Source organism: Aythya ferina (assembly GCF_964211825.1).
Source record: "Aythya ferina genome assembly, chromosome: 4".
Lineage (NCBI taxonomy): Eukaryota > Metazoa > Chordata > Aves > Anseriformes > Anatidae > Aythya > Aythya ferina.
Window position 1 is genome coordinate 27,212,909 of NC_140300.1, and position 25,924 is coordinate 27,238,832.

Consider the following 25,924-nt stretch of genomic DNA (forward strand, 5'->3'; position numbering starts at 1 on the left):
GCAGATGTACCAGAATTTGGTTCATTTCAGATGAATTTTTGATCCTGGCATTTGAAAAAAAAAAAAAAAAAAGTTTTATTGAGACAGAGAAGATATGAAGTTGTTTTAGTATAGCTGAGCTCATCCATAAGAAATGATGGCATGGTATTTTTTCCAATGTCTTCAAAGACAGGTTAAGTAACCAAGACAGCTGCCTCCAAATCTGTTCTGATTCATCCCAAAATTAACCATCTGAGGCTAGATTCAACTGAAAAATTAAGTAATCTAGAAAAAAAGGTGCCTCATTGTTCCCAAGGAAGCATCAAACCCTACAGGGGATATGCAGAAATTATTCTTGTAGCATGAAAAGGCAAGTGAAGGGCAGGATCCAAAGTGGCATCCAAAGCACCCACCTCATTGAGGAAACTCCTGCCAAACTCCAGTACATTTAGGATATGTTTTATCATATATATTAACGTGTAATTATTGTTGAATAAAGAAACAGCCCTAAGGTTTACTGGAAACTATTAATCTCCAGGTTTTCCCATGCTTCATATATGTTTTCTGGGAAACATTGCTTATTCCTGTAAAATTCCTCATTACATACTGTTGGAAGTGTTGGCAATGCCATACTTTGCAGTGTCTCAGGCAAGAAACTGGGATTCAGAGAAGCAGCTAGAGAAGACAAGATGAGCTTTGCTTACCTTAGATCTTTCATGCTATTCTTTTCTACTACAGGTAGAAAATGCAAATATTTTTCCCTTCAACAGTATGTGCTGTATGTATTAATTTCATAGTGGTTTGGACTCAACTCTTTGACAGGTCTGTTTGTATAGCAGAGATAATCTTGTGAGACTTCATCATTAAAAAAAAAAAAAAAAGAAAGAAATAATTTAAACCTTTTCTGACACCCTGAAATGGTTCTATGGAATACCACAGGAAAAGGAAACTATTTCTGCAGACAAGAGACTTCCTCCTTTTGAACATAAAGGCTTAGACAAAGCAGTGAGGGAAAGCTAAGACCCTACAACACTGACTACAGAAATGATAAAATGCAGCAATGATGGAATCTATTAAGGTAACTATACTTACCTTTAATAACTTTATTTGAAATAAACTTCACTATACTACTCTTTGCATGGAAACTTTTTTTTTTGGGGGGGGAGGGAGGCAGGACAGACTTTAACAAGGCTGCAGAGACTTCTGCCTTCCAACAGAAGGGAAAGGGCACATAGCTATTAAGGAGAGTTTAACCTTTTCTGCATGAAACTTTTGATCATAGCCAAACCAATCAAATATATATTGATACTACAGTCTATATATTTAATAGAGAGTGTGTACACAAAGATACTTATATACATGGGCTATCATAATGGCATATTCACATGGACAATGTGATCACAAGAAGTTTGGCTTACAATGCACTGTCCTGACGGTAAATTAATGGCAACGCATTACACATTGTTCCAAACCATAGTTAACATTCATTTTATTTACACACACATGTAGTATGACATTATCTGTTAAAAACAGAAAGGTTACATCCCTGTACGTATATATGACAGACAAAGACAAGCCCTCCTTTAACACACCTGAGAGTGTGTTTTCCCTCATTTACAAACCCATGTATTCAGTTGTATGTAAGACACAGTAGGACAAATTTGTTTGAAAATTTCAAGAGAAATACACAGAGTTTATATAAATAAATGCATGAAATTTATATATTTACAATACATACAGCATATAAATTATTTTATAATTACTCCAAAACAAGGTATTATGGTACACTGACAGCCAGTTGTGCTGAATCTTGGACTGATTTTCCACGAATAATGTCAAGACTAACCTTGCAAGGTCTCCAGTGGAACAAACAGCCTAGAAGGGCTTGGGGCATATCATGGCTCAGTCCTGAAGCAAATCCTCTTCGGAGTGTTACATTGAACTGAAACTGTTGTTAACAACCTACCACGTGCAAATGAATGAGGCACATTTTGTGTTCTTGCTGCATCATAAAACACCCATCAACTGAGAAAAATAATGTTTCTGGAAAATCTCTAGAAACGTTTGAATGTCAGTAAATAGCCATTTATAGATACCTTCAATTTTTACGCATGCAAATCACTATTACTACTACTACTGCCTGTGTAAAGAGAAACTCAGAAACATGGACTGTACATACATGAATCCAACCCAGTAAATGCAAATTAAGCTCCTGGGCTTTGGTCATATTCTCTTTCTTTCTCCATAAACAGCACACGTTTTTGGCTATGCAGTGCTGAGTTTTCAGAGGAAATACTGCCAGTATTGCTGAAGGTAATGTGCTCATTTCCCAACATCATGTAAAACTATCTATTGAAGTGAATCAAATGTTATGGGTTCCCCACACTGTTTAGCAGCATCCAGCAGCCTACAGGGCCAAGCCTTTAAAAGGAAATGATGAAGCCACATCTCTTGAAAGTGATTTCTTCTCAATACTTCTGCTGATGTTGTCTTTTTTTTCAGAAAGCATCTTCATTTTCTGCAATGTCAACGATTATATGGAGCAAGTCTTCAAAAGTTGGGCGTCCCTCTGGTTTCTAAAAACAAAAGTATGCATAGCTGTGATCAGAAAGCAAAAAAGTTGTGCTGATTTCAGTAAATTCTTTGTCTCAACATCATTCCATTGCAATGAATTTGCTATTTCATTAAACGTAAACACATAAACAAATATGTGTTGTTGGACTACACCCTTCGTAGAATTCATTATTTTGCATAATGCTACATTTTTTTATTCCTATCTCCCTATCCTCCCAAATAAATGATTCTAATCTTTCTTTAGGCAACTTGTTCATGCTCCTAAGCATTCTGAGTGTGATTCTTTGAAATCTCGTCCACGTTTTTTGGACTGAGAAATGAGAAATGAGACTGCGTCATAGACTTAAGCAACAGTATTCTTCATTTACTCTATTTGTCTTCCACACGGTTCCCTGTATGTCATAACATCCTCTTTGTTTCATTTGGTTACATCAATACACTGAGGCAGTTTCTTTGCTGACCTTACTGATACAGTTAATTTAACATCTTTTCAGTGCCTGGATAACTTGCACCTTTCCTTCATTTATCAGCTTAAATACATTTGTGCATTTTGAAGATTCAGTATTCACACACTTTTCAAATCATTATTAAATTTATTAAGCAAGGACAAAGGTACCTACAGTTAATCACATTTTATGACAAAGACGTTGCCATTATTTGTGTCCTCTTTGTGATTCGTGAAGATTCTCTCTTTCCAATACTATGATTGCTTAGTTTTTGCTGTTAATAACCCCTCGTGAGATCAATACATTTTTAATCAATTCACTGATGGTCATATAAATTCTATAAACACATATTGATATGCACAGAGTGTTAACAAATAACTTACTGTTATTTCTTAGTCCATTTTAATGATCATTTCAAGCAGGTTTCCAAGTACAAACAAAATTTAATGGTCTACAATTTCCTAGTTCCTGTGACAAGCCTTTCTGGATTGTAGAAACATTTATTATTTTTCAGCCCTCCAGGGCACTGTTGTTTTTAATGTATTTTTTTGTTTCATAAACCAACTGCTTTGTACGTGTTAGATATCCACCAGTCAGTTTCATGACTAATTACTTTTTGTTCCAACACATTCTCCTTCAAGACAAGTGTCAGACCATTTGTCATCTTTATCACTGGAAAAGAGCAGTAATTAGCTCTTTCCATTCTTTGTTTCCCTGATTGCTCTCTCAAAATTAGAGGCAATTAATTAAACCGATCTATTCTTTCATAGACTTTCTACATTAATACCATAAAATCTGCTTTATGTTACATTAGTTGGTACTTAAAGTATTTAATTTAGTTTTCACATCAGTTGTATCAAAATTATATTTGACGACTCTTATATACCCCACTTTCCACTCCCTTCTTCTCACCTAAGGCTCATTCTCCCACTGACCTGAGTACAGGACAATTCTCTCTGCCTCACTCAGCTGGTTCTTTTGATATAGCAAATGCACAAGTTTTCCATCATCTGTCTACCAACATTCAGGTCTGGTCTACATCTCATCTCTTGTACCCTGTCTTTAATGCACCATCAGCAGTAGATCAAGGGGCACCTTCTTTTCCCTATCTTCCTCTTTATGCCTCTCTTGTACCACATGTACAGGAAAAAAAACTGCTCTTTTTTGTTCTACCAGCCAACAGCTATTATCTCCATATGAATATTGCTCAGGAAGGAAGGGCACATGAGTTAGTCTGCTGGGATCTCAGGCCTTGATGACCTGGTTACAGTCAGAATGCTGCAATACAGATTAATTGCTGTTGCTGGACTGGCCCCTTTTTTTTTTTTAATTCAAAGGGAAAACATCCCCCCACACCAAAAAATGCATACCTCCTGCCAGCACATCATCATGACTTCATACACCTGCTTACAGGCCAGTTTGGGCCGATATAAACGATGTCCTTGGCTAACCATAGTTACCACTTCATAGTTGGAACTTTTTTCAAAGGGCATTTTTCCTTCCGTAAACACTTCCCACATTAAAACACCTAAAGAATGAAAATAAACATTAAGAAAATAAACAAATAAGTTCTTAAAATAAATGTTTATTTTAAGCTCTAGGCTTTCAGTCTTTCTGAAAAAAATAGCTTAAGATCCATATTCTATAAGCAGTGTTCACCTGTGTCATTAATGAAAAAACTTTATTCTAGTAGCATGGATTTTAATAAGTAACAGCACTAATAACCTCCGTGAAAACATTATGCAAGCATAAAACCATGGTAAGCAGTTTCTCTGAACTTCTTCATAGACATCTGAATACTTCCAGATAACTGGAGCTTAACTGCTATTGACAAAATGTAAAAATAGTGCTTTGTTTCAATGATGAACGTCTTACCAAATGACCAGACATCTGACTTGCTGCTGAATCGGCTATAATTAAAAACTTCTGGGGGGCACCATTTCACAGGAAATTTAGCCCCCGAGGAGCTTGTGTATTGATCATCAAGGACATACCTAAAAAAGAAAAGCATTAAATCTTTCCGTTGGCCTCCAAGCGTACGCATCATAATTTAGATTTGGAGTTGAATTTCAGAAGCTCATATTGCCACCTAACGGCCATGACTTAGTAACACATGATAAAAACAGCTTCTTCAGACCAGCACTAAGGTTTCAGTCAAGGCACAGTTTGATTTTCTATTTACCTTGGAGTCTTGTGATTATTTAAGCTATACAACAAAAGTCTAGGGCACATGCAACTCAAATTTTTCTGTGTTACCAGAAAAAAATGATGCAAAATCGTCCATTTCTTGCTCTATTTCTCACTGGTCACTTTGGATTCAGATATCAAGAGACACGCAAGCTGAGTAGCACAGAATGGTGGCAACAGCCAAGACAAGTATGGCCAAACCCTGTTTTGTATTAGGGTTTTTTGGGTTGGTTGGTTGGTGGGTTTTTTTTGGTTGGTTGGTTGATGTGGTTTTTTTTTCTTTTAAACAGTCAGACCACTGCGTTTGTTCAGAGCCAGGCCTTGCAGGATAAGGGCACACTTGATTCTCTAAAGAATACAGTTTTGCTTTTCCACAGTTGAAAAGATAAAGGAAAGAGACACATCACTACAGAACAAATAATCTTTAAAAGCACTGGAGAAATGAAGCAAAGGATGTTCCTTAGAGAAGTCAAAAAATATCTTTTTTTTCCTGTAACTGCTTGATGTGCATTCTCTTTCATACAAGAACAGGGGCTAGGTGAATTCTCCAGTATCACCATAACTATACCTTGTCATTCCAAAATCAGACACTTTGACCACTCCTGAATCATTCACCAAGCAGTTCCTGGCAGCCTGAAAAGGGAATGGTTAGAATTGGATTAAAACTTGCAGTCTATCTCAGATGAATTACAACAATAAAATGAGGACTTTGCCCTCATTTTGCTCCACAAGTTCACTGATTCACCAAGCTCAGTGGTGCATTCCCATTATGGTCCAGAATAAAATACGCATTTGCTCTTGATAGTGTTGTTTTTACAGCTAAACCATTTTGTAAAAAATTACCAAGAAAAATTATGATCTCAAGGGATTCATGAGCAGTAAAAATGGCACCAATATGGAATAAAGATACACTATTATTTCAGTGCAAACAGATATCTACTTTTAATAAACATTTCAGAGCAATTTTGTTCCCTTTTCTCAGGAGAGAGAAACCTCTCATCTTTTGTGGTACATTGCAGCTTTAGAGATTTGGTTAGAACCTGAAGAGCCAACTTATTCTCACAATCTTTTGTGAGAATAAAAGCTGTTATTTACGAACAAGCTGTTTCAAAAAGGAATAGATAAAGCCAGTAATAAAAATTTTAAGGAAGAGTATATTGCATAACAGGATGTTACCAGGTCTCTGTGGATAAAGCTGTTTCTCTCCAGGTACTCCATTCCCTCACATACATCTTGGCACATTGTGAGAAGGACGTCTTTACTGAAAACTCCACGTTTTTGTCTCAGGTAATTCAGAAGGCATCCGTGCTCCATGAACTCTGTCACGATGTATATAGGTCTCTGCTGTGTGCACACACCATACAGCTGAACTAATTTAGGATGCGTTAGTTTCCTGAAAAGGTTGAAATCATGTACTTATTACTTCCTCCACCCTGCACTAGCTCTTTACCCCACAAAACTCCAAAATACCATATGCCTGAAGTGTTTTATCTAGAATTAGTATATGCCATCAAAGGCCCAGAACTGGCACTTTTATAAGTGCCAAGGACCATACAGCAACTCACATCATCACTTTGGCTTCTTCGATGAAGTCCTCTTCATACATCGCACCTTCCCGAATTGCTTTGATGGCCACTTTGTACTGTGCCCTCCATTTCCCAAGGCGCACTACTCCAAATAGACCACTCCCCAGTTCTCTCATGAAAGTCAGCTCCGAGGGATTAATTTCCCATTTCTCTGAAAAAAAAAAAAAAGTGAGAGCCCCTTACTGTTATATAAGCAAACATGTTGAACTAGTAGGTGATAGAGAAGAGGAAGAGAAACCATAGGTTACTATCAAATTGGGGAATTTAGGGAGAAAACTTATTCAAATTAACTTGAAAATGTACCAGTTCTACGTCTCACCAAAAAAAGAAGGGAAAATTTTAGCTAGACACAACTTTCAACTAGCTGCTGAGCAACACAGAAGGCAAAAAAACAAAATTTCCCAAAGCCAATAAATATATACTGATATTATCAGACTCGATTCAAGAAGATGTCATCATACAAAGTTCTGTCAATGCATAGAGACCGTTGGGTTCCCTGGTGTGCTGTTCTTAAAAATGGACCACTTAAAATGTTAAATAAAAGAAAAAAAGCAATACTTCTGCAGAGATCAAAGGGCCAAGGTTGAGTAAGAAGTCTGAAGGCTTATGAAGGAGGCACAGCTCTTTAATCAGGAAGAGCCCAAGGTGTCCACAAAAAAGTAGAGGAAGATGCTGAATTGCCCTGGAGCACCAGCAGCAGGTTCTGCTTCTACTCATGGAATTCCTTGGCACCACATGCCTGCCACCAACTCTGATGCCTTTCTACAGCAATTCTCTCTGCAAGGATCTCAAATATACAACTTGGACCCATGTAAGATAGTATCACAGTACAAAATAAGTTTTTTTGAAAATTTTTAGAAAATGTTGTGGCAGCTTATATATATAAAATCAGAAAAGGTATGTATAGATCAATATAACACAAAGTTACCATAGCTGAATCCTGCAGTTGTTGGTGCCGTTGTCTTCTTTGGGGTCACTGGGTAACGCAGCCTCGTAACAAGACCTGAAATTCAAAGTTAATTCAAGGATACAGCTTATTTCTGAAACAGTGCCAACAGCAACTCAGCTGCTTGTTCATTGCAGAGTGCAGCACTGGCTAACAATAAACTTACATACAGCTTTGACTCTATTTGCTGCTATTGCATTGTTTTGACTATTCAAAGTAGCTTCAAGGTACACGAGAGCTCACTGCATCTAACTTGTTGCATCATCTTTACTGGTGAGTTATCATCTTTACTGATGGATATAGACATATGTATACATATTTGTGCTTTACTGTTATGCAAGCACCAATGAAGGCTGACCAGAGACCACCCCTTTCATAAAGATCAGAAAGACTGTCTAAAAGGTTTTACGTAAAGTTAACGTGAGTTTCACTTTCACATTTATTTTGTACAGTGTTTCATATGAAAAAAAGATGCTGGGTACTTGCTGAATATTCTGCTAAAATCTTTTAGATTCTGTCACAACTTGATACAACAAAAGGAAAAATGAATGAAGCAATTAAAAATAATCAGTAAAATCAATTATAACAAATGAAAAGCAGGGTTAGATTTTGGAGCATGTTTTTCAAAAAAGCATTATCTAGAATATCACTGGGGAATGCTTGGTCATCTGAATTTCACATAAACATCTGGAAAACATAGCTCATGAAAGAAATAAAAGCACAGACTGAACTTAAAAAAAAATACTATATTAGTATCTTTGCCTTCAACCAGATTCCTAAACTCTCCCCATACTTTCATACAGTAGGTAGACACCAGCATGAGCTGTCAGCCGTAGATCTAGGTGTCCAACCTTTACAAAGATACATTTTCAGGCACTCACTGAAAAAAAAAATGCTGTTCTTCTCATGTGTTTTCTGTATGGGGGTTATATCATTTTAAGTCATGGTGACCCACAGGTAAGCACCTAGAGAGTACTCTGGGGCAGTACCATCCCTGCCCATCTGCTGTGCGTTATAGGCCACTGCTAGAGACATGACACGGAGCTAAATTAATGTTTTTTTTTCCTGACAGAATAAAGCCATTCTTCTATTTCACTGTGGATCAGAGCACACCGAACTGTCAAAGACTGTCAAAAACTAATTTTGCCACACCTTTACCTCAGCTTGTTCTGTGCTTGTGTCTCAGCCAGGAAAAAGGACCTAATTCACTGTACAGCAAGCAAATTGGAATGGCGAATGAGTAATATATACAGTGTTAGAGAAAGTATTGATAGAAAGAAAACACCGTCTGTCCTAAAACTAGAGGCTGACCTCTGTTGCTGGTGTCTATCCACTAGACTGAGCTAATAATAGGAATAGCGTGTGTGTGTATAATACATAAATTACATTTAAAATATATATGTTATATATGTATAATATATAAACATATATACATACATGAATATGCATATATATTTACATAAAACCTTTCAAATGATTGCCTATATTGAAGCAATGTGAAAATGCAGTCTCATGATTTCTCTAAGGAAGAAGTATCTATAAAAACCTAACAGCCTTCATTCAAACCCTAAACACCCCACACTCCTTTCCAAATCAACTCACAGTGACAGGAAAAAAATGTAATCCATCTACCTGCTGCATTATGTTTGTGATACTCAATTATTTCTGGAATGGAGTTAAAGAGATGTTTTTCTGCGAGGTAGTACTGCTTTGGTGATGTCACTGTTTCTTTTATATGGTAGTGTCTTATTCCTGATGAGCCTTCTCTGAAAAAAAAAAAAAAAAAAAAGAAACAATATAATAATACATTGTCATTTGTTTTGAACTTTGTAAGAGGAACATGTTGACTAGAAAAAGAAAGCTCGTTTTTCTTTAACAGGAGGCAACATACAGAACACACTAAGCAACTTTCAGACCTGAAGATCTGCACAAATGCTGAATGGACGTATTTGATGTCTCTGTATCTCCTCACACCATGCCTGGTGGTCCTATGCTACTTGTACTATGTCAGGAGAGGAAAGCTGAGACTGTTGTCATGAGCAGAGACAATGGTAGGGGTCCCTTTGCACATCACCACAGCCCCAGGGTGAGCACCAATTCAGCCAGCATGGATGCCCAGTGTTACATGTTTCAGAAACATCTTGAATACCAAAGACCCTGAGCACTCATTGCTTGGGATGTTCACCTCAGTACCACAACCAAGTTGAAGATTAACCCATATGAGTTAATTTTCATCCCAGCTTGTTTCCCCAACCCAGCTCCCCACTTGAACATGTAGACTGGCACAAAGGGGAAGACTGAATGGCATGCGAGAGCCTCTTTCTTTCAGTGGCAGTTCAGATTTTCACTGGTTTAAAGCCAATGTAGCCTAAGCATGGAGTTGAGAACTAATTTTCGTCAACTGTGTTTTCTAACATAGTGTTCCTTGCTTCTTTGTTGAGCTCTCTCCTGGCCTCCCCTCCATCGCAGGGGTTTGAATATGCATGCAAATCAATTCAAACAAGGCAGGGTGTGCAGGGTAGCCACAGAAACTTACCCTCCAAATTTTGTATAAAGGGAAACTGTATACAGGCCAGGCTGACTTGAGTCTCTCACCACAAAACCACCTTCTTTATCCTAAAATGCAAGCACATCAACAGCTTTATACCACAAGCAATTTTAAGCTGTATGTCCTTTCTACTTGTTCTGTGATTTGCACATGCCAAAATTAAGCATTGGCTTAAATAGGAGAGACTAGTTTAAGCGAACATCGTGGTTCATACTGCAAGGCTGCCATACTCACCTCGTTTCTGAGGAGCTGCTCCGCCTTGCTTCGGTTCAGGTTCCTGCTGTACCACCTGCAATGCAACATCAGCACCTATTACATAGTAGTGTTTACCCATAAAAATGCCTTGAAATCTGAATTCGATCCAGTGAGATCTCACATAAACCAATAAATTTTAGGAAATTGGACTAACTTTTGAGCAAAACCACTTCTAAAACACAGAGGCATGCTGATGGTGGTGATTACTATGCATGGCAGCCTGAGAGCAGACCACCAGCCTAAAGGCAGCCCTCAAGCAGCTGTCCCAGTCACCTGCTGAGATGACTGCCAGCTTTCATTGGATTTCATTCAGTAACTTCACAATCACATGGTTATGATTTTCCACAGAGGACTGACCTACCACAGAACAGATCAAAAGTGAATTAAATGTGACTGCTCCACATCCTTGTGCTTGGTGAAGCAGCCAAATAATCACTGATGTTTCTACCTATTTCAGTGAATAGTTACAACAACAAAAACCACACGGCTAGCAAATGGTGTGGTGTATTGTTTTGAGCCATGCTGCCACAATGGTAGAAGAGCAGGGAAGTGGCACAGAAGGCTGTACTCAATTTCTGCTGTAGTGGTTTCACACAGATGATCTGGAGCAATCCTCTGTGCAGTGACCCTGAGCCATGTCACCAAGGTGGTAAGGCACAAAGTAGCTGGACCAGATAAGGCAGCTCAGTTCCTTCCTTCCCTTTCTGCCTCTTTCATGGCTCAGCCCAGAGCAGTGCAAGGCTTTAATGAGAGCCTCAAAGGTGAGAAAGCAACAAAGGACACATTTAAAATGGATAAATTTCCTTCTCTCTCTGTCTGTCAAAGAATTAAGAGGGTTTTGAAGTTTGATTGCTTATTTTTTTCTGCTTTTAATAGTAATATCCTAAAAACTGCATGCGTGATGGCAATCTCACTGACTTGACTCTACTTTATACATGACAACAAAAAACATTGAGAAGAATCAGAACAAATAAATACATATTTCAAATATTTAAGTTTAATCCATGAGATCAATGGTATACGTGTTTACTTCAATGTTTACAATAATAAACAGTTGTTTTCAAAACTTCAGAAATGCATTGTAATTCTTAAAGCCTAGCTTTTATTTTACAGTCTTCCACATTTTAATTCAAATGTTCACTTACTCATATTGATCCAGGTTGTTGGACTTCTTTCCTGTTACATAGTTGCTTGGGATATATCCTTCATGTCTAAAAGAATATATAATATGTAAACTGAATAAAAAGATGTAAAATTGCATGTCTAGAAGACAGTGCTTCATTCTGCTAATTACCAGAGGTCAGTAATGACTAGCAGTCATCTATTTATTACTGAGCCACCCACTTTACTACTCATACAGAAATGAACGTTTCACATCAACATTTCCACATTAGCTTTCACTGCAGCTAAAAAATCTGCACAGTCAGCAGAAGTGTCCAAGAAAAACAGCAGAAGTGGGGAAAATAAGTGACCTTTGCTTCTCTATCACTTCTGTGATCAGATGTTGCAGTTGGTCTGTAGAAATGTATTTGTAGACCGCCACAGCAGCCCTGCTGTATCTAATAAGTGGCAATTACCCTTAACAGTTTGCAACACTGACCTGGTAAATATTGAAGTTTGGTAACTTCCGTCCTGAAAACCATAGGGTAAAATTTTAATCCAAGGAATGTAAAATTAGAACGTCATAGTCATTAAGGCATCTCACTGCAACTCTCTCAGCGCATTCAAAGATTACCCCTAATGATACAGTTGTAAAACAAGACAATGATCATTCAAGCCTGGAAGTCAGAGCCTGCTGATCTGAATGTTTATCACGTCGCTCCATGGGCCATTCCCCAGGAAAACAGGAGTACTGGACCAGTCAAGTTAGGTTTTGCCTGACAGGAAATGTCATTGTTAAATGCTTTCAGTTCTGCAACAGTCTTTGCACGCAAACTCCACAATCTACTGAGAACCACACTTCTTTGTTTGGGTTCTATGTGGGAACAAAGATATGGATGACATTTCAGGACTTACGTCATAAGTGGGGTCTAATATTGTTATTTGTTGATACGTAATCAATATGAACTACTAGAACCTGAAAACAGCCTTATTAACATTATATTGAAAAATAAAAAACTCATGCTTACCCGTATTTGTCTCTTGCCTTCCACCAGTGAATGTCATTCTTCTCAATTACTGTATATTCTTCACCTTTGTCTAATCTTAAATCATGACGTTCTGTAGGCTGGAAGTCATACATTGCCACCACTATCTCCTCCTCTTCACTGTCATTCTCCTCAACCGGAGGAACAGGTGGTGGCGGCCTTCGCTGAAAATGATACAAAATGATCATCGTTCCACTTTGCTCCATGATTCCACTCCACCCAGTACCTACTCTTACACCACTGCAAAACAGCCGAGCATCCCAGAGGCAAAAGCTGGGCTAGTTCTGGGTTGCCCCAGGAGAGAGCTGCAGTGGCTAGGCTGACCGCAGCACTGCAGCCCCAATGGCATTTGCTTTTCAGCCCCCTATTCATCAGCAGCACAGACACCTACCGTATTTTTTTCTGGCATTGGAGAAGGCAGCGTCACTACACCTACAAACAGAGCACAGAAAAAGATTCATGTTTACTTTCTAATTCAAAAATTGGATAAAAGGTTTAAACTTCAGATAAAGCTCTAACATCTTAGCCTTCAGGATAGCATAGTAAGTCAGGAAGCAAAACCAGCTCCAAGTGAGAAAACGTTGGTTAAGTGCTCTGTGACACTGTACTAAATTGGACAGCAGGCAACATTCACAGCAGGATTTGGTGACATCTGTGTCACACCACAGCATGCCACACAGACGGCTCCAAGCCAGCCCACGGGCAGGGATGCCTCATGAGGTTCCTCCAAAAGACTCCTGGAGTTCAAAACCATGTCTTGCTCCTTAATAAGGAATAATAATAGTAAATACATGTAAATAAATAAAAAGAATATAAAAAGGAAGCAGTGTTCTTCTCACCATGATAATCTAAAAGTCTGCTCCTATTAATATCTATTCTTATAAAAAATATATGTTTCCCCTGATTCTTGCTTTACCAAATAAGGCATAAAAGTTGTATTTTTTGTATAAAATCGTGTAAAGATGTATATATATATATAAAAAAAAGCAGTTTTTAAATTACTTCTCAGGTCCAAAATTATTTTTTTCTCCTGTGCTGCTTTTTTCCACTTCAACAGCTGAACTATGATCTTGCAGAATAAGGTCAACCACAAGCCACTGTTTTTTCTTCTTTTAATGCAATGAAATACACAATTCCCCACCTTTTAAGGCCCTAATGTAGGAAATTTTCCAGGCACTGTTAATTTCACTAGGAGGTAAGCGTTGTTGCAATTACTTTTATTACTAAGGAGTTTTCCTTGAATCAAAGACAGACAATTGCTGTATTGTCATAGAGGACAATGCTGCAGTGAGGGTCACACTTCCACATCTTTGCATGCTCCAGCATACACTGCAGAGCACGTACAGGCTGTGGTTTGCATGCTGGAGGAGCCATATGCATACGGAAGTCATGGTTCATCCAGGTTCAGCATATGGACGTTTGCAAACTTTTAGGAAAATTGAGCCATGTGTCTGTAAATGCATTAAGCCTAGTTACATTCTCATACCATTTTCACACTGGTGTTAATAACACTAATTCCAGCAGGGTTGTTATTCCTTTACACGGATACACAGAAGTTATTAATTCAAACTGGAGAGCTGGCAAAGATCAGATGAATCTCTTTCACCATGAGGTTTTAACCTCAGTCTGAGGTAAACAGTTGGTCAAATAGGTTTCAGATGGGAAACACAAGCCAAGTGGAAAATAAATTCAGCAACCTCAATGATTCCTTTCAGCTGTCTCCAAACACTTTTTGGAAGGACAATTCACTGACTTTTACACTTTTTACAAAATGTTTGGAGATGAAAAATATTTTTGTTTTCTCTAGACACAGAATCAACAGTTCACGGTGCACCATAAAATTTCCCTGATACCTACAGCATTCAAATGTGAGGACAGAATCACATAACAACAACAAAACACAGAAAAATATGCCAACATAATTTCATATGTAAAGTTATGTACTTACTGTTTTCAAAAAGATTATATCTTTCACAACCAGGTGCTAATTTTTCTGTCTGCCTGCAGCACTGATAAATTCCCTCTGTCCAGAATTTAGGATGGTATTTTACCATTATATTGCTGTTGTTCTTTATTCCTACAGGAAATAGAGAGCAAAGATTAAAAAAGGAAAAACAAATCATGATTTCTGACTTTCTTAATAAATATTAGTGTCTTTGATGAATCATAATCTTTACTTGTTGTCCTTGCTACAACACCGCTTCTCTAAAGGACTTTCTTACAAGTTTACACGGAGGTCATACAGTGAAGGCAGGTGATATTTTTAGGGTAATACATGACTTTATTCCAGAAGGGTGTGCTGTGCTCCCCGCCCAAAGCAGCCACCACAGCAGGGCAGTGTTTGGTGCCTCCGTGAAGGCAGACCCAGGCGCCCACCTGCACCCTGCAACACAGTTGGGCGGCTGTGAGGGCCCTGTGGGCTCTGGCTGCCTCTTTTCTTTTTGTTTCCACTGCAAGTGACTCCATTTCCTCTGTAATTAGTGCTCTTGAGGAAAGGTTAGCTTACATTTATCACTATTTCACAGCACAACGCCTGTGTTTGGTTTAGCAGGCTCCCCATCCCCACCCTATGAGGCTGCTGAGTTTTGGAAGTCATTTCCGACCCAGCCCAGCCCAGGAATTATGTCTTACGACTTTGAAGAGCACCTGCAATTAATGTGAATGTTTGATGACAGCAGAAGGCATTAAGAGGCTCTTGAAAAAATGATCTTTATTCAGTATGATATCAATAATCAGAATCACATTTCAGGGGAGATGTCTCTTGTTGTTTTACATCAGTGGGAGACCATCACCATAACACTGTCCAGCTATGTTCAGACAAAACTTCCAAGTGATGCCACTAACTAGCTCGGATAAGCTTTTTGATGATTTACATGTTGTACAAAGGCACGAATTCAAATTCTTGTTGCATTTAGACTAGACATGTTGAATGAAATCAGCCAGGGTGCTTGATATGCCCAGTATCTATTCTGACATGCTGTGTATGCAAATGATGACCTGACCCAATAAAAATAAAAGTCAGTTGATACGTGCAATAGAAGTTGCACCATTTTATTTTTCTAGCTTGTTGTGGGTTGACACCTGTCAGCAGCTAAGCACCCAACCCACACACTGGCATGGGGGAAAATAATAGAAAGAGGAAAAGTGAGAAAACTTGTGGGCTGTGACAGTTTAAAGAGAAGGGAAAGAAAGAAAAAAGTGATGCAAAGGAAATAATACACCATCTCCCACCAGTAAAACAATGCCCAGCCAGCCTGTGAGCAATGACCAGCTTGGAAATCAACCCCCCCTTACTCCCTCCTTCCCCTACCCCAGAGTTTATTGCTGAGCATGACTGTATATGGCATGGAAGATCCCTTGGGGCGATTCACATCCCCTACCCCAGCTGTGTCCCCTCCCAGTCCCTTGCCCTCCCCTGCCTAGTCACTGTGGGGGCACCATGAGCAAAAGGCAAAGCCTCCAGGCTGCACAAGCACCCTCTGAAATCACAAAACCACTGGTGTGTTTTCAGCACTCTTGTAGCCACAAATCCAAAACACAGCACTGAGTTACCCCCATCTCACTAGACCCAGCGCACAGCTCTAGTAAAGTTATCTAAATGTGTCAGATATTAAGTGCAAGTGATTTCCTTTACCTTCTTTCAGATTCCTCACCCACTGATCCCGGCTTTGTGGACTTGGTGCAAAAATATAAAGTGTATTAGCATCATATACAACCTGCAGGGAAAAATAAATATAATATTAAAAAAAAATAAAATAAAGCCTTTCACCTAGTAATACTCTTTTATTTATTCCTTAGCAAAAACAGTAAGCAGAACAAGGGAAAAAAATGTTACATTTGGCAAAATGAGTGTCCTCAGCCACATGAGAAGCATGAGACAAAATGCAGAAACAAGGGGAAGTTTTTTAGGGTTTGCTATTTATACATGGTGCTGTCAGTAGAACAGGAAGGATTCTGTAATGGTATATTATCTTATTATTCCTTTAGATGTTTGCTTCATGCTTTGCTTTGTTCATTCTTCACTGTGTATTTTCTAATAACAGTATCTCATAACTGTTAAGGCATTTTATAATCAGGCATCCTTCGTTCCCAGCCATTTCATATTACTTTGTGATTCTCTGTTATTCTGGGTTAATTCTTGCCTTCTTTTTCTTCACTGCCTGTATGGGCAGAAAACAAGTATTGCCCTGGTAGAAAGGGGGCAGATCCCTGCTTCCATCAGTGAAATTCATGCTCACATCAAAAATTTCTTCCATCATAAGCAGAACCTGACATTTAAACATTTTTTTCCTTTTAAGTACTTTGTTTTCTGTGTTTACTTCCATTAAGTTCACAATGGAAGAAAAAGCAACAAGGTTTATCTTGTTTTTCTTATTCCTATATAAATTAATGGTAATTGCAAACATGCTGCTTTATATAAAGTGTGTGCAAGAAAGAAGACAGGGAAAATTGGCTGCCAGCTAACCTATTCTGGAGGACTAAGCAGTTTCCAGTCAACACCAAGGCAGAGAGGGTGGGGAAAAGAAAAAGTCCAAGTGTTTTAGGCAAAGCTTCCATGAGCAGGGACTTTAGGATGAGCAGAGCTTTTGGGGATGGTTTTCAGTCCCTGACCCTGAGCCCCCTCCAACAGACCCACAGAACTGAGAATGGGCTCCGTGTTTAACAGTGTCAGTAATTTCAAGCAAGTGGCTTGGTGCTATTGAAAGGAGCACTGTATTTTATATAAACCAAAGGAACATACCTGAAATGGGTATTTATTTTGACAGGGAATAATACCATCATTTTTTACAACTTCTACACATTTAATCCTTGAAATATCCACAGATCCTTTTCTGTACTTTTTCTGTAAGAAAAAAAGAAAAATAAATAAATAAATAAAATACAACTGATGATTGCTTTCATCTACAGGCACTCATATGTTTATCTTTCTTTTTTACCTTTCTCTGCAGAGACTTTTTGCTTACTTTTCCACTTACAACAGCATTGTTGCTTTAACTGCAGAATTCATTTGAAAAAAATGAAAGAGGGTATGAAAACCTACACTAGTAAAAGTGCAGACTAGAGTGTAATTGCTTAGTAAAAAGCATCACCTTTTCCAATACAGTTTCCAATCAGTTTTAACCATAGTTTACTCCTCTTTACAAAAAAAAAAAAAAATCAAAAAAAAAAACAAGAACTTGAGTACAGATAAAGAACAGCTTGCTGATCTCAAGTTATGACTAAAAAGGGTGAGTGAAACAGGTGCCAATGCATCATCTAGCCTGCTCCCTTGCTCTGTTGCTCCCGTCTTTCTGTGGCTACTCCCATGTTTCACCAGCTTTCCATAGAAACTGCAGTGCTGCACAGGCAATACAAGCCCATGCAGGGTAGGAAGCAGAAGACAAGAGGTGAAACCTGTCCCTGGGATAAGCTGTGAAAACATGGTGAAAGAATTTCTTTGACCAACATGGCAGAAGCTTTGAAAAAGCAAGATCTGAGAAGGTTTGGCTCACCTAAACTGGTAATCATGAAGATTTTGAAGAAGGAAAGAGTGCTCACCAGCTGCAGCCCAAGTTAAAATGCACAGAAATACAGTGTGGTTCAACTGTCCCAAGAGGGAATCTTTGTGGAAGAGCAGCCTGTAGCTGGAGGTAGCTTGTACTGTGCTTCAGTCTATATGTAAAAGCAATAGGCAGTAACGGTGAAGACCACACACATGCAGACCTTTTTATGGTGTCTGTTTTCTGAAGAAGCTGATTTATCCTCTTTTCATTTAAATGAAGCAGAAAAGGTTAAGAATGAAAGCGCAGCATGGAAATTTTCAGCACACTGGTAAAAAAAAAAAAAAAAAAAAAAAAAAGCTGGTAAATCTATGGACACTGTAAGGGCCACTTCTCACTTTGGGGAAAACCAGGTCTCTTATAAGGGAGGATGTTTCTACTGAAATCTGGAACAACAACAAAAATGGCAGCAGCTCATGGCAGGTTCAGTATAAACCCACATCAAAAATTTGAATAGCAAAGCACATCCAACACATGCAGACCAGTGTGCAGCTCATGAAAGATGAGCACTGTTCAGGCAATGTGGAAATAATTAGCAATTAGTGAATTACTGGAGATACTCTACTCCCTACTCAGCTCCCTTCCTCTCTCCTGAGGATAGAAATTTCAGCCCAAATAGCAGAAGTCTGGCACAATAATAAAGAACTGAAAAGAGTCTTAAAAACAGAAGAGCAGAGCAACTTCAAGCTCAGCCATCACGATTCCACCACCCTAGCAGCACAACAGTCACCACCCAGGGAAAACAGAGAAGTCTTACCAAAATTTAGAACACCTTCAGTATTTTGTCTCCTATGTATATTGTTATGAAGAAAAGAGGCAGATAAAATGTGCCTGAAGAATTCAGACACTCCACAGTCAGAGTCAGGAAGAATGACAGGAACCGAGTTCAGATAAAGCTGTAACTGTTATGTAACACCACAAAATTAAAAAGGCAAAAAAGAAGTCCCAACATGGGGGTTTTAAAATTGCAACATGAACAAAGATGAATTAGACATTCTAATGAGTAATTAATAATAATAAAAAAAAAATCAAATAACACGTTGCTACAAAGCTATCACGTTATGCTGACAAATAATTTGCACTGACTACGCAACCTTGGTTTTCTGATCAAAAATTTGTTTCAAGTCAAGCTTTCTGTTTATTTTATGGTATCCCCTTACTTGAACTTCGACTGCCTGAAGTAAAACACGCTAATGCAAGTGCCAAATATTGAGTAACAACTGCACACCACTCAGTACAGCATCAAGTACTGCTCTTTCCTCTCATTTTCATGGCAGCCTGGCGGCTTCAGAGCTGACAGATTAGCAAATGCGGGATAGGAAGACCCAAACAAGATCTACCTTTTTTTTTTTTTTTTTTAATTTTTAAATGAAGCACAGAATTCAATACTCCACATAATTGTACTGAAGATACCTCTCCAGATCTTTTCTCTGCACAACGAATGACATACAAAGAAGAAGAAAAGCCTGCCACTTCTGTAATGTATCTACCCAGCTTTCTGGGTCCTGTGGGGTACTCATGTATTGCTTGGATCCCACCTAGTGGTTAACTGAGGCTGGGGGACAGAAAGAGATGATATACATTTTTATCCTTACCTGGAATCATAGACATTTCTTTGAGGAACAGGCTTTATGACTTTAAGCCTCTCCTCCATGACTCACAGATTTTCATGCCAATTCTGGCATTCAGTGAGTGCTCCGAAGGAGCATATATGTGCAAAAATGGCAAAGAACAGGAATCCAAGAAGATAATCAACTAACATTTTGGAAAAATAAAATAAAATAAAATAAAATAAAATAAAATAAAATAAAATAAAATAAAATAAAATAAAATAAAATAAAATAAAATAAAATAAAATAAAATAATAAAGCTAACCTCCTAATACTCAGCACATCATTCTAGTATTCATATTTCCTAAGTCATCCCTTTGTATACTTGCATGATTTAAGGTGGCTCACTTTACATCACCATGAGACGCTAAATTAAACCAATTCAAATTTGACCCACCTTACAACCCAATCCAGCTAATAAAGCCTAATGACATCAGATTCTTCTGTTTTTGCATATTCTAAAGATTAAAAACCTTGTACATGTGAAATTAAAGACAAATGTACTGCTCCAGCCGTGTTTCAGGTTGCAGCAGAAGCAACAGTTATTAATGGCCACAGCTTTCCAATTGCCAGGTTTGCAGCTGTGTTTTAGCTCAACGTTTCTCACTATTAAACCATTGGGCAGAAAAGAATGACTGAAGCAAAATGCCAAATAGAGCACTGCAATTCCTCTACTTAAACAATTTCCTCTAATAATGGGACTTCTTGCAGACCATCACTGTGTTGCATTTATTGCGCGTGCCTAATGCCTTGCTCTAGAGTGAGGTGTAGAGCAGACACAAAATGCAGGATCAAGCAGAGCTCACACCCTGACCTAGAGTGGAAGTAGAGCTGCAGGCACGAGCCAGCATTGAGGAAGCCACTCACGATCACTCTTTCCAACGAGTGACCTCTGTTACAAAGGGACAGAATTAGTCCAGGGGCTAATTATGCAATGTCAAACCATAGTGGGAAGAAGGGCATTTTTCACAGATGCTTTTGAAGGAAGATGGCCCATGTAGTAGAAAGCGGCTGGATTCCCTGTAGAATTAGCAGTGTTTCACCAGTATGCCCATGCATGCTCTCTGGACACAAGCATTCACAAAGGATTTGGAAACCAAATGGCTAGTGAACCTGTGGGACCTATCAAAGTGGGTCCACCTCAGGAACATGCCTCTTGAAGGAAAAACAGTTAAAAGAGTAATACAGGTATAAATACTCTGTCCCAAGAAGGATAAGAAATAGATAAAAACATGCTTCACAGTCACACTAAAGGGTGTTGTTGTTGTTGTTTTTTTAAACTGTTATCTGCTTGCTGAAAATAACAAAAGGGAAGTGACTGTACAGAAACTACTATTCAAAGCCTTCCAAAATGCAAAATGGTATATGTACTTCATACTTGACTGTGCTTCAGAAGCATGATTTACAGTTTCAGAAGCCCTGTTCCTTGCTCACAACGAGGATGACCAGTCCAGCCAACGTCTTGTTTCCATGCAAAGCAAAAGAATAAGCTATTCCTATTGTTCGATATGTAAGATAGAAATACCAAGAAGTGTCAACAGTAGAACTACATTGTCAGATGTGGTACAAGAATATGATTACAAAATTCCAACCAACAAGAAATAATCTCAGAATAGAGGAAGGCAAGAAATATCTGTTAGATAAGTACACAGCCAGCTCATCTTCTACACACTTGGAACTCTTCTGCTGAATATGGTAGCTTCACAACTTCCTAAGAAGCCTGTGTTCCCACTGCCAGACAAAACGGTTCTTCAGTGCATTTCCTCTCTGTTTATGAAGATATCATGCTGTTTACCTTCAGAAGAGTGGGGCTGGGGGGTTAAAAACAACAAAGGACGTTTTGTTTGGAAAAAATATTATATCGATGAAAACATGCAGAAGTCAGCCTGGCTGCCAAGAGATAGCTGCGCTCTGGCTCACCCATGGCGTCACTCCTCTTGTTCTTCACACTATTGCTCTCTCCCATGCTTATTCCCATGAAGGAAACCCCGAGGTCATCAGCACATGACCCAGGGAACTGGTGTTCCCCTAAACATCCAAAATGTCTCGACATTACTTACATCTCCTTTTACGGAGCTGCTCAGCTATTTCACAAGACATCAGCAAAGCCCGCCTATCCCAGAAGCAACCAGAGCCAACTTCTCTCACAGAATATGCTCCAAAGTCAAATGTAGGGAGTTTGCCTTTTTTTTATTATTATTAGTTATTTTATTCCTAAGAGGCATTTTCACCCAAGCAATGTCACTACTGTTCATGCAAATAGAGTTATACTAGAGCTAGCTGTTAGAGGGCCACATTTTCATCCCCTTATTTTTCCAGTGTCAGATATGTTGAAATACACCCTGGCTCCTTTTAAGTCTTTTTCTTTTTTTTTTTTTTCTTTTTTTTTTTTTATGATTATTCTAGGAAAAGCAAGTATCAAGTATTTCTGTTCACCTTCCTGCAGTGGCTCAAACTGTCACACAAGGTGAGAGGTGCTGATTATTCTGACATCACCTGACCTGAGCCAAGATCTGATTCTTGGGAAGAATTTCAAGAGAAAACAAAAATGCAAACAAACGTTAAGTGAGAAGGAGAAAATCTCAAATCCTGTATTGCAAAATATGAAACTGAGAAACCTTTATCATGGACTGGCTGCGTAATTTACTATTCTTCTGCGTAGCGGATACCAACCACCAGTACTGCAGAAACCAAAAAAAAAAAAAAAAAAAAAAAAAAAAAAAATTCTCTGTAGTAGCACTGATGCAACTTCCTAACTTCCTAGCCATTACTACAATGTATTACCTGAAATTTACTCTCCTCCCACAACTGAGCAGCAGTCAGTCAAATGTACGCAATTACAGTTCTGTTGTATTGCTGCTATCAAGTAAGGCAGCGACGTAAATAAGTGTAAAGGAAGCCAATAAATCACCCAGGTCTCCATCCACAGCAGGCCCTAAATTATCTACAATTTTTTGGTTGTCTAAACAACCAGCATGTAGCTTCAAGGTTCTTTTAGACAAATCTTCCCTTGTCTTCTGTGAAGTCCTCACAGAGCTCTGAGCCTGGCCAGCTCAGCTGTAGAATTTCTGCCCCCTTTTCTCCCCTCTCAGACCACAGGTCCACCTCTCTGCCCATCAGGTGAGCGGCACCTTTCCTTCAGCCATCCCTCTGGCAGCCCTAGAGTCATCTGAACATGAGGAATGGACAACTTAAGCCAGGAAGGGAGGGGAGCCCAAGCCCAGGGGCATCACAGGTGGGTGACCAGAGCCCCAGAACAGGATGTGAGGCTCTGGTCACGTACCTGAGGCTCCAACTGCTTCACCTGGTCTTTCAAGCTGTTCAAAACACCATCTTTCCATTTGTTTTGCATTGAATTTACAAGGCATTTATACAGTTTTATCTGACACTGCCATCTGAAAATGTTATATGGCACTGCCAAAACAAGCCCTGAGCAGAATGGAAACACAGGATTATCTGCCGCTTCTCTATTCTCCATGAGGCTTGTTATCCACCAACAGAAAAAAACTTGGATTCGTTCTTGACAAGTCTTTGCTGGCCGGTGTGACATTTTGTTGTCATCCAGGTATTTTCAGGAAGCCAGTTTGCTGTAGCACTTCTCTGGTAATTGAAATTATCTTCAGAGCTGGCAGTTTCTCAGCTCCTCTATAGCATTTTAAATCTAAGCCTTCCAAAATCTTATTTATTTTCCAAGTCTTCCTTTACAGCACCTTTAAGATTCACGTGCTATGTGTAATCATAAGGTAAATGTTCTCATTCACACCTTCTCAGTGATTCAGTAACCATAACCTACATTTTTTAACTTCAGCTTAGTCTAATGTGAGCTCCATCTCACAGACTGCCAAATTATTCTAGAAAGATAATTATTTCAGATCCTCATTTTATATCAGTCTTCTGGTTTGGTAGATGTTACAGAGATGAGGGAATCATTATTGCACCCTAACTAAATTACTTTACAACTTGATTTTCTTTTAGACTTGCGCTTTTCAAGTATGCATTCCCATGCATCTGTTATGCTGCCTTCATTCATGTGAATAGCTTTAAATTATTTCTTTGATTTAAACAGCTTTTGGTCACTCCTGCTTAAAATTTCCCCATCTGTGCCTACTGTTATCTGTCTTGTATGCTTTTAGCCAGTATGTGACATCTTCTGAATCATCATCAATACAGCAGTTCTGCTTATTAACATATATTTATTTAAATACAAAGTTGTGTGAAGTTGTGTGTATATATATACTATATATATAGTGTGTATATATATATATACATATATATATATGTATGTATAGTGCGTATATATACATATATATATATATATATATTTCCCTGAAGGGGGAAGAGGAGGTAAACAACCAAAAAAGACGAGGAGGGATGAAATTTCATGGTTCTCAATGCCAACTTCTGCTGCATTCCAGTAGACTTCTATCCAGATCCTCTCTGTGACATTTCTCAAACTCTCCTAGGTGCTTTCCTGATGACTCTTGTTGCTCCTCACATAAGATTTCTCTGGGGCCTCTGCTGCAGAACACAGCCTTCTCTTTTATTCCCCTTGAAAGCTCAAAATGCTGACCAGCTTTATGAGCAGCTGTATTTTGAACAATTAATTCCTACTGTTTTATCTACCTCATTTCCTAAAATAAACCTGATTTCTTACTGCATTTGCAGTGAACAGTTCATAGTTCAACCCTCCTCTTCCCCAGGGTACCACACAACAGTGGTAGAGGTAACTAATCAGTGGTAAAGCTATTTTTGGCTATCATACTGTCTCATCAGTGCTTCACACCATGTCTCTACCCACTTCTCAGCACACCTTAAGCTTTGATAAGCAGCTCCTCAGGACTGGGTTTTTGCTAGAAGTGTTCAGTGCTGTTCTGGGGGACTAGCAGCGATCACAAAATAATTAAATCAATATAAATATCAATATGTACATGGCTTATATAATTTTTACATCCGTGAATATATTTGAAGCAAGGCTGAGCTGCTTCTTGTCAGCCATAGGTATCTCACAATCCCACTGCTCTACCTGAGCAAACAGCAATAACAACACAGGTATTTCTACATCAGCAAAGCTATCTGTAAGTTTGCTTGTCAAACTGTAACCTCAAGAGTACCAATTGATCAGTCATCTACACATTACCAAGTTACAAGTTACAAGTTACATTACCAAGTTTACAAGTACCTTGTAAATTCAATGCAATGATGATTTTCTGCCTTGATTTCTGTCTAATTCAGTGCAAAGAAAAGAAGTTAAACTATCTTCCTAATGATGCTAATATGTAGAAGCAATGGTTGCAGTTATTACAGAGGTATTATACAAAGAAATTAGGTAGGGTGGTTTCTCATATTCTTAGTTAGTGTTTAAATACAGAGCCAGCAAAGAAGTAAAGAAGTTTGAAAAAGAAAAAAAAATATCCTCCACACAGATGGATGTAACAGGCATTATTTTAAGTGGGATAACTTGTAAATACATCACTGTACTCGCTCAGCGATGTAATTCATGCTGCAAACCACTGCTACAAGCTATCCTACTTCATTATTTATAATACATTATACATATTTTATATAGATATAAATATGTGTATGTGTGTTTAAACCATCACCTATCCTGACTGCACTTTAAAAAAAAATATTTATTCTTTTTCTGACAAAGCTGGAAAAATGTGTTTAATTGCATTAAAAATGCATTTTTTATTTCAGTAAGAGCTGAACTGATCTAAAGCCACAGCCTCTTTTAGAGAAAGTTGTGAAAGCATGTCCCCAGCAAGTACAGCTAGGGATTTCTATGTGATTCATGCAGAAAGTGCATATCCACCTCTGGTGCTTTCAGGAGAAAACAGCAGCCAACCCACAGTCTTCCTCCAGGTCTAGTGATAGCGTTACTTTGCAAACTTGCATGTATTTTAGGAAACCTCTATCACCTATGATTTGGAATAAAGAAGCTCTGTCAATCCACTCATTTCAGTAGCTATTTATCATACATTAGCAAATGAGTAATCCATGAGGTCATTAGAAGCCTTTTAATAATGAACTTTTTTTTTTTTGAACTTTTTCTTTTGAGCTTTCATTTATACAAGGAATTAAATCACCTATGCATTGACTAAGGACA

At 38.4% G+C, this 25,924-nt stretch overlaps 1 protein-coding gene across 5 annotated transcripts in view; it reads right to left on the reverse strand.

The window, feature by feature from the left end:
* Positions 1-1,443: 1,443 nt before the first annotated feature.
* Positions 1,444-25,924, reverse strand: part of TEC (tec protein tyrosine kinase) — a 48,838-nt gene continuing 24,357 nt past the window's right edge. For 4 of the 5 annotated variants that reach the window (XM_084517119.1, XM_084517120.1, XM_084517118.1 and 1 more), the window contains 16 exons: positions 17,410-17,511; positions 16,303-16,384; positions 14,617-14,745; positions 13,060-13,100; positions 12,651-12,832; positions 11,667-11,732; positions 10,501-10,555; positions 10,255-10,334; positions 9,351-9,484; positions 7,701-7,775; positions 6,752-6,923; positions 6,363-6,579; positions 5,755-5,819; positions 4,875-4,993; positions 4,370-4,527; positions 1,444-2,555 (listed from right to left, as the gene is read on the reverse strand). In XM_084517119.1, coding sequence (XP_084373245.1) covers positions 2,478-2,555; positions 4,370-4,527; positions 4,875-4,993; positions 5,755-5,819; positions 6,363-6,579; positions 6,752-6,923; positions 7,701-7,775; positions 9,351-9,484; positions 10,255-10,334; positions 10,501-10,555; positions 11,667-11,732; positions 12,651-12,832; positions 13,060-13,100; positions 14,617-14,745; positions 16,303-16,384; positions 17,410-17,511 — 1,755 coding nt within the window. In that variant the 3' untranslated portion in view covers positions 1,444-2,477. Of the gene's footprint in view, positions 2,556-4,369; positions 4,528-4,874; positions 4,994-5,754; positions 5,820-6,362; positions 6,580-6,751; positions 6,924-7,700; positions 7,776-9,350; positions 9,485-10,254; positions 10,335-10,500; positions 10,556-11,666; positions 11,733-12,650; positions 12,833-13,059; positions 13,101-14,616; positions 14,746-16,302; positions 16,385-17,409; positions 17,512-18,965; positions 19,041-25,924 lie in introns of those variants that run through there. The other variant, XM_084517121.1, reaches the window with a different exon arrangement.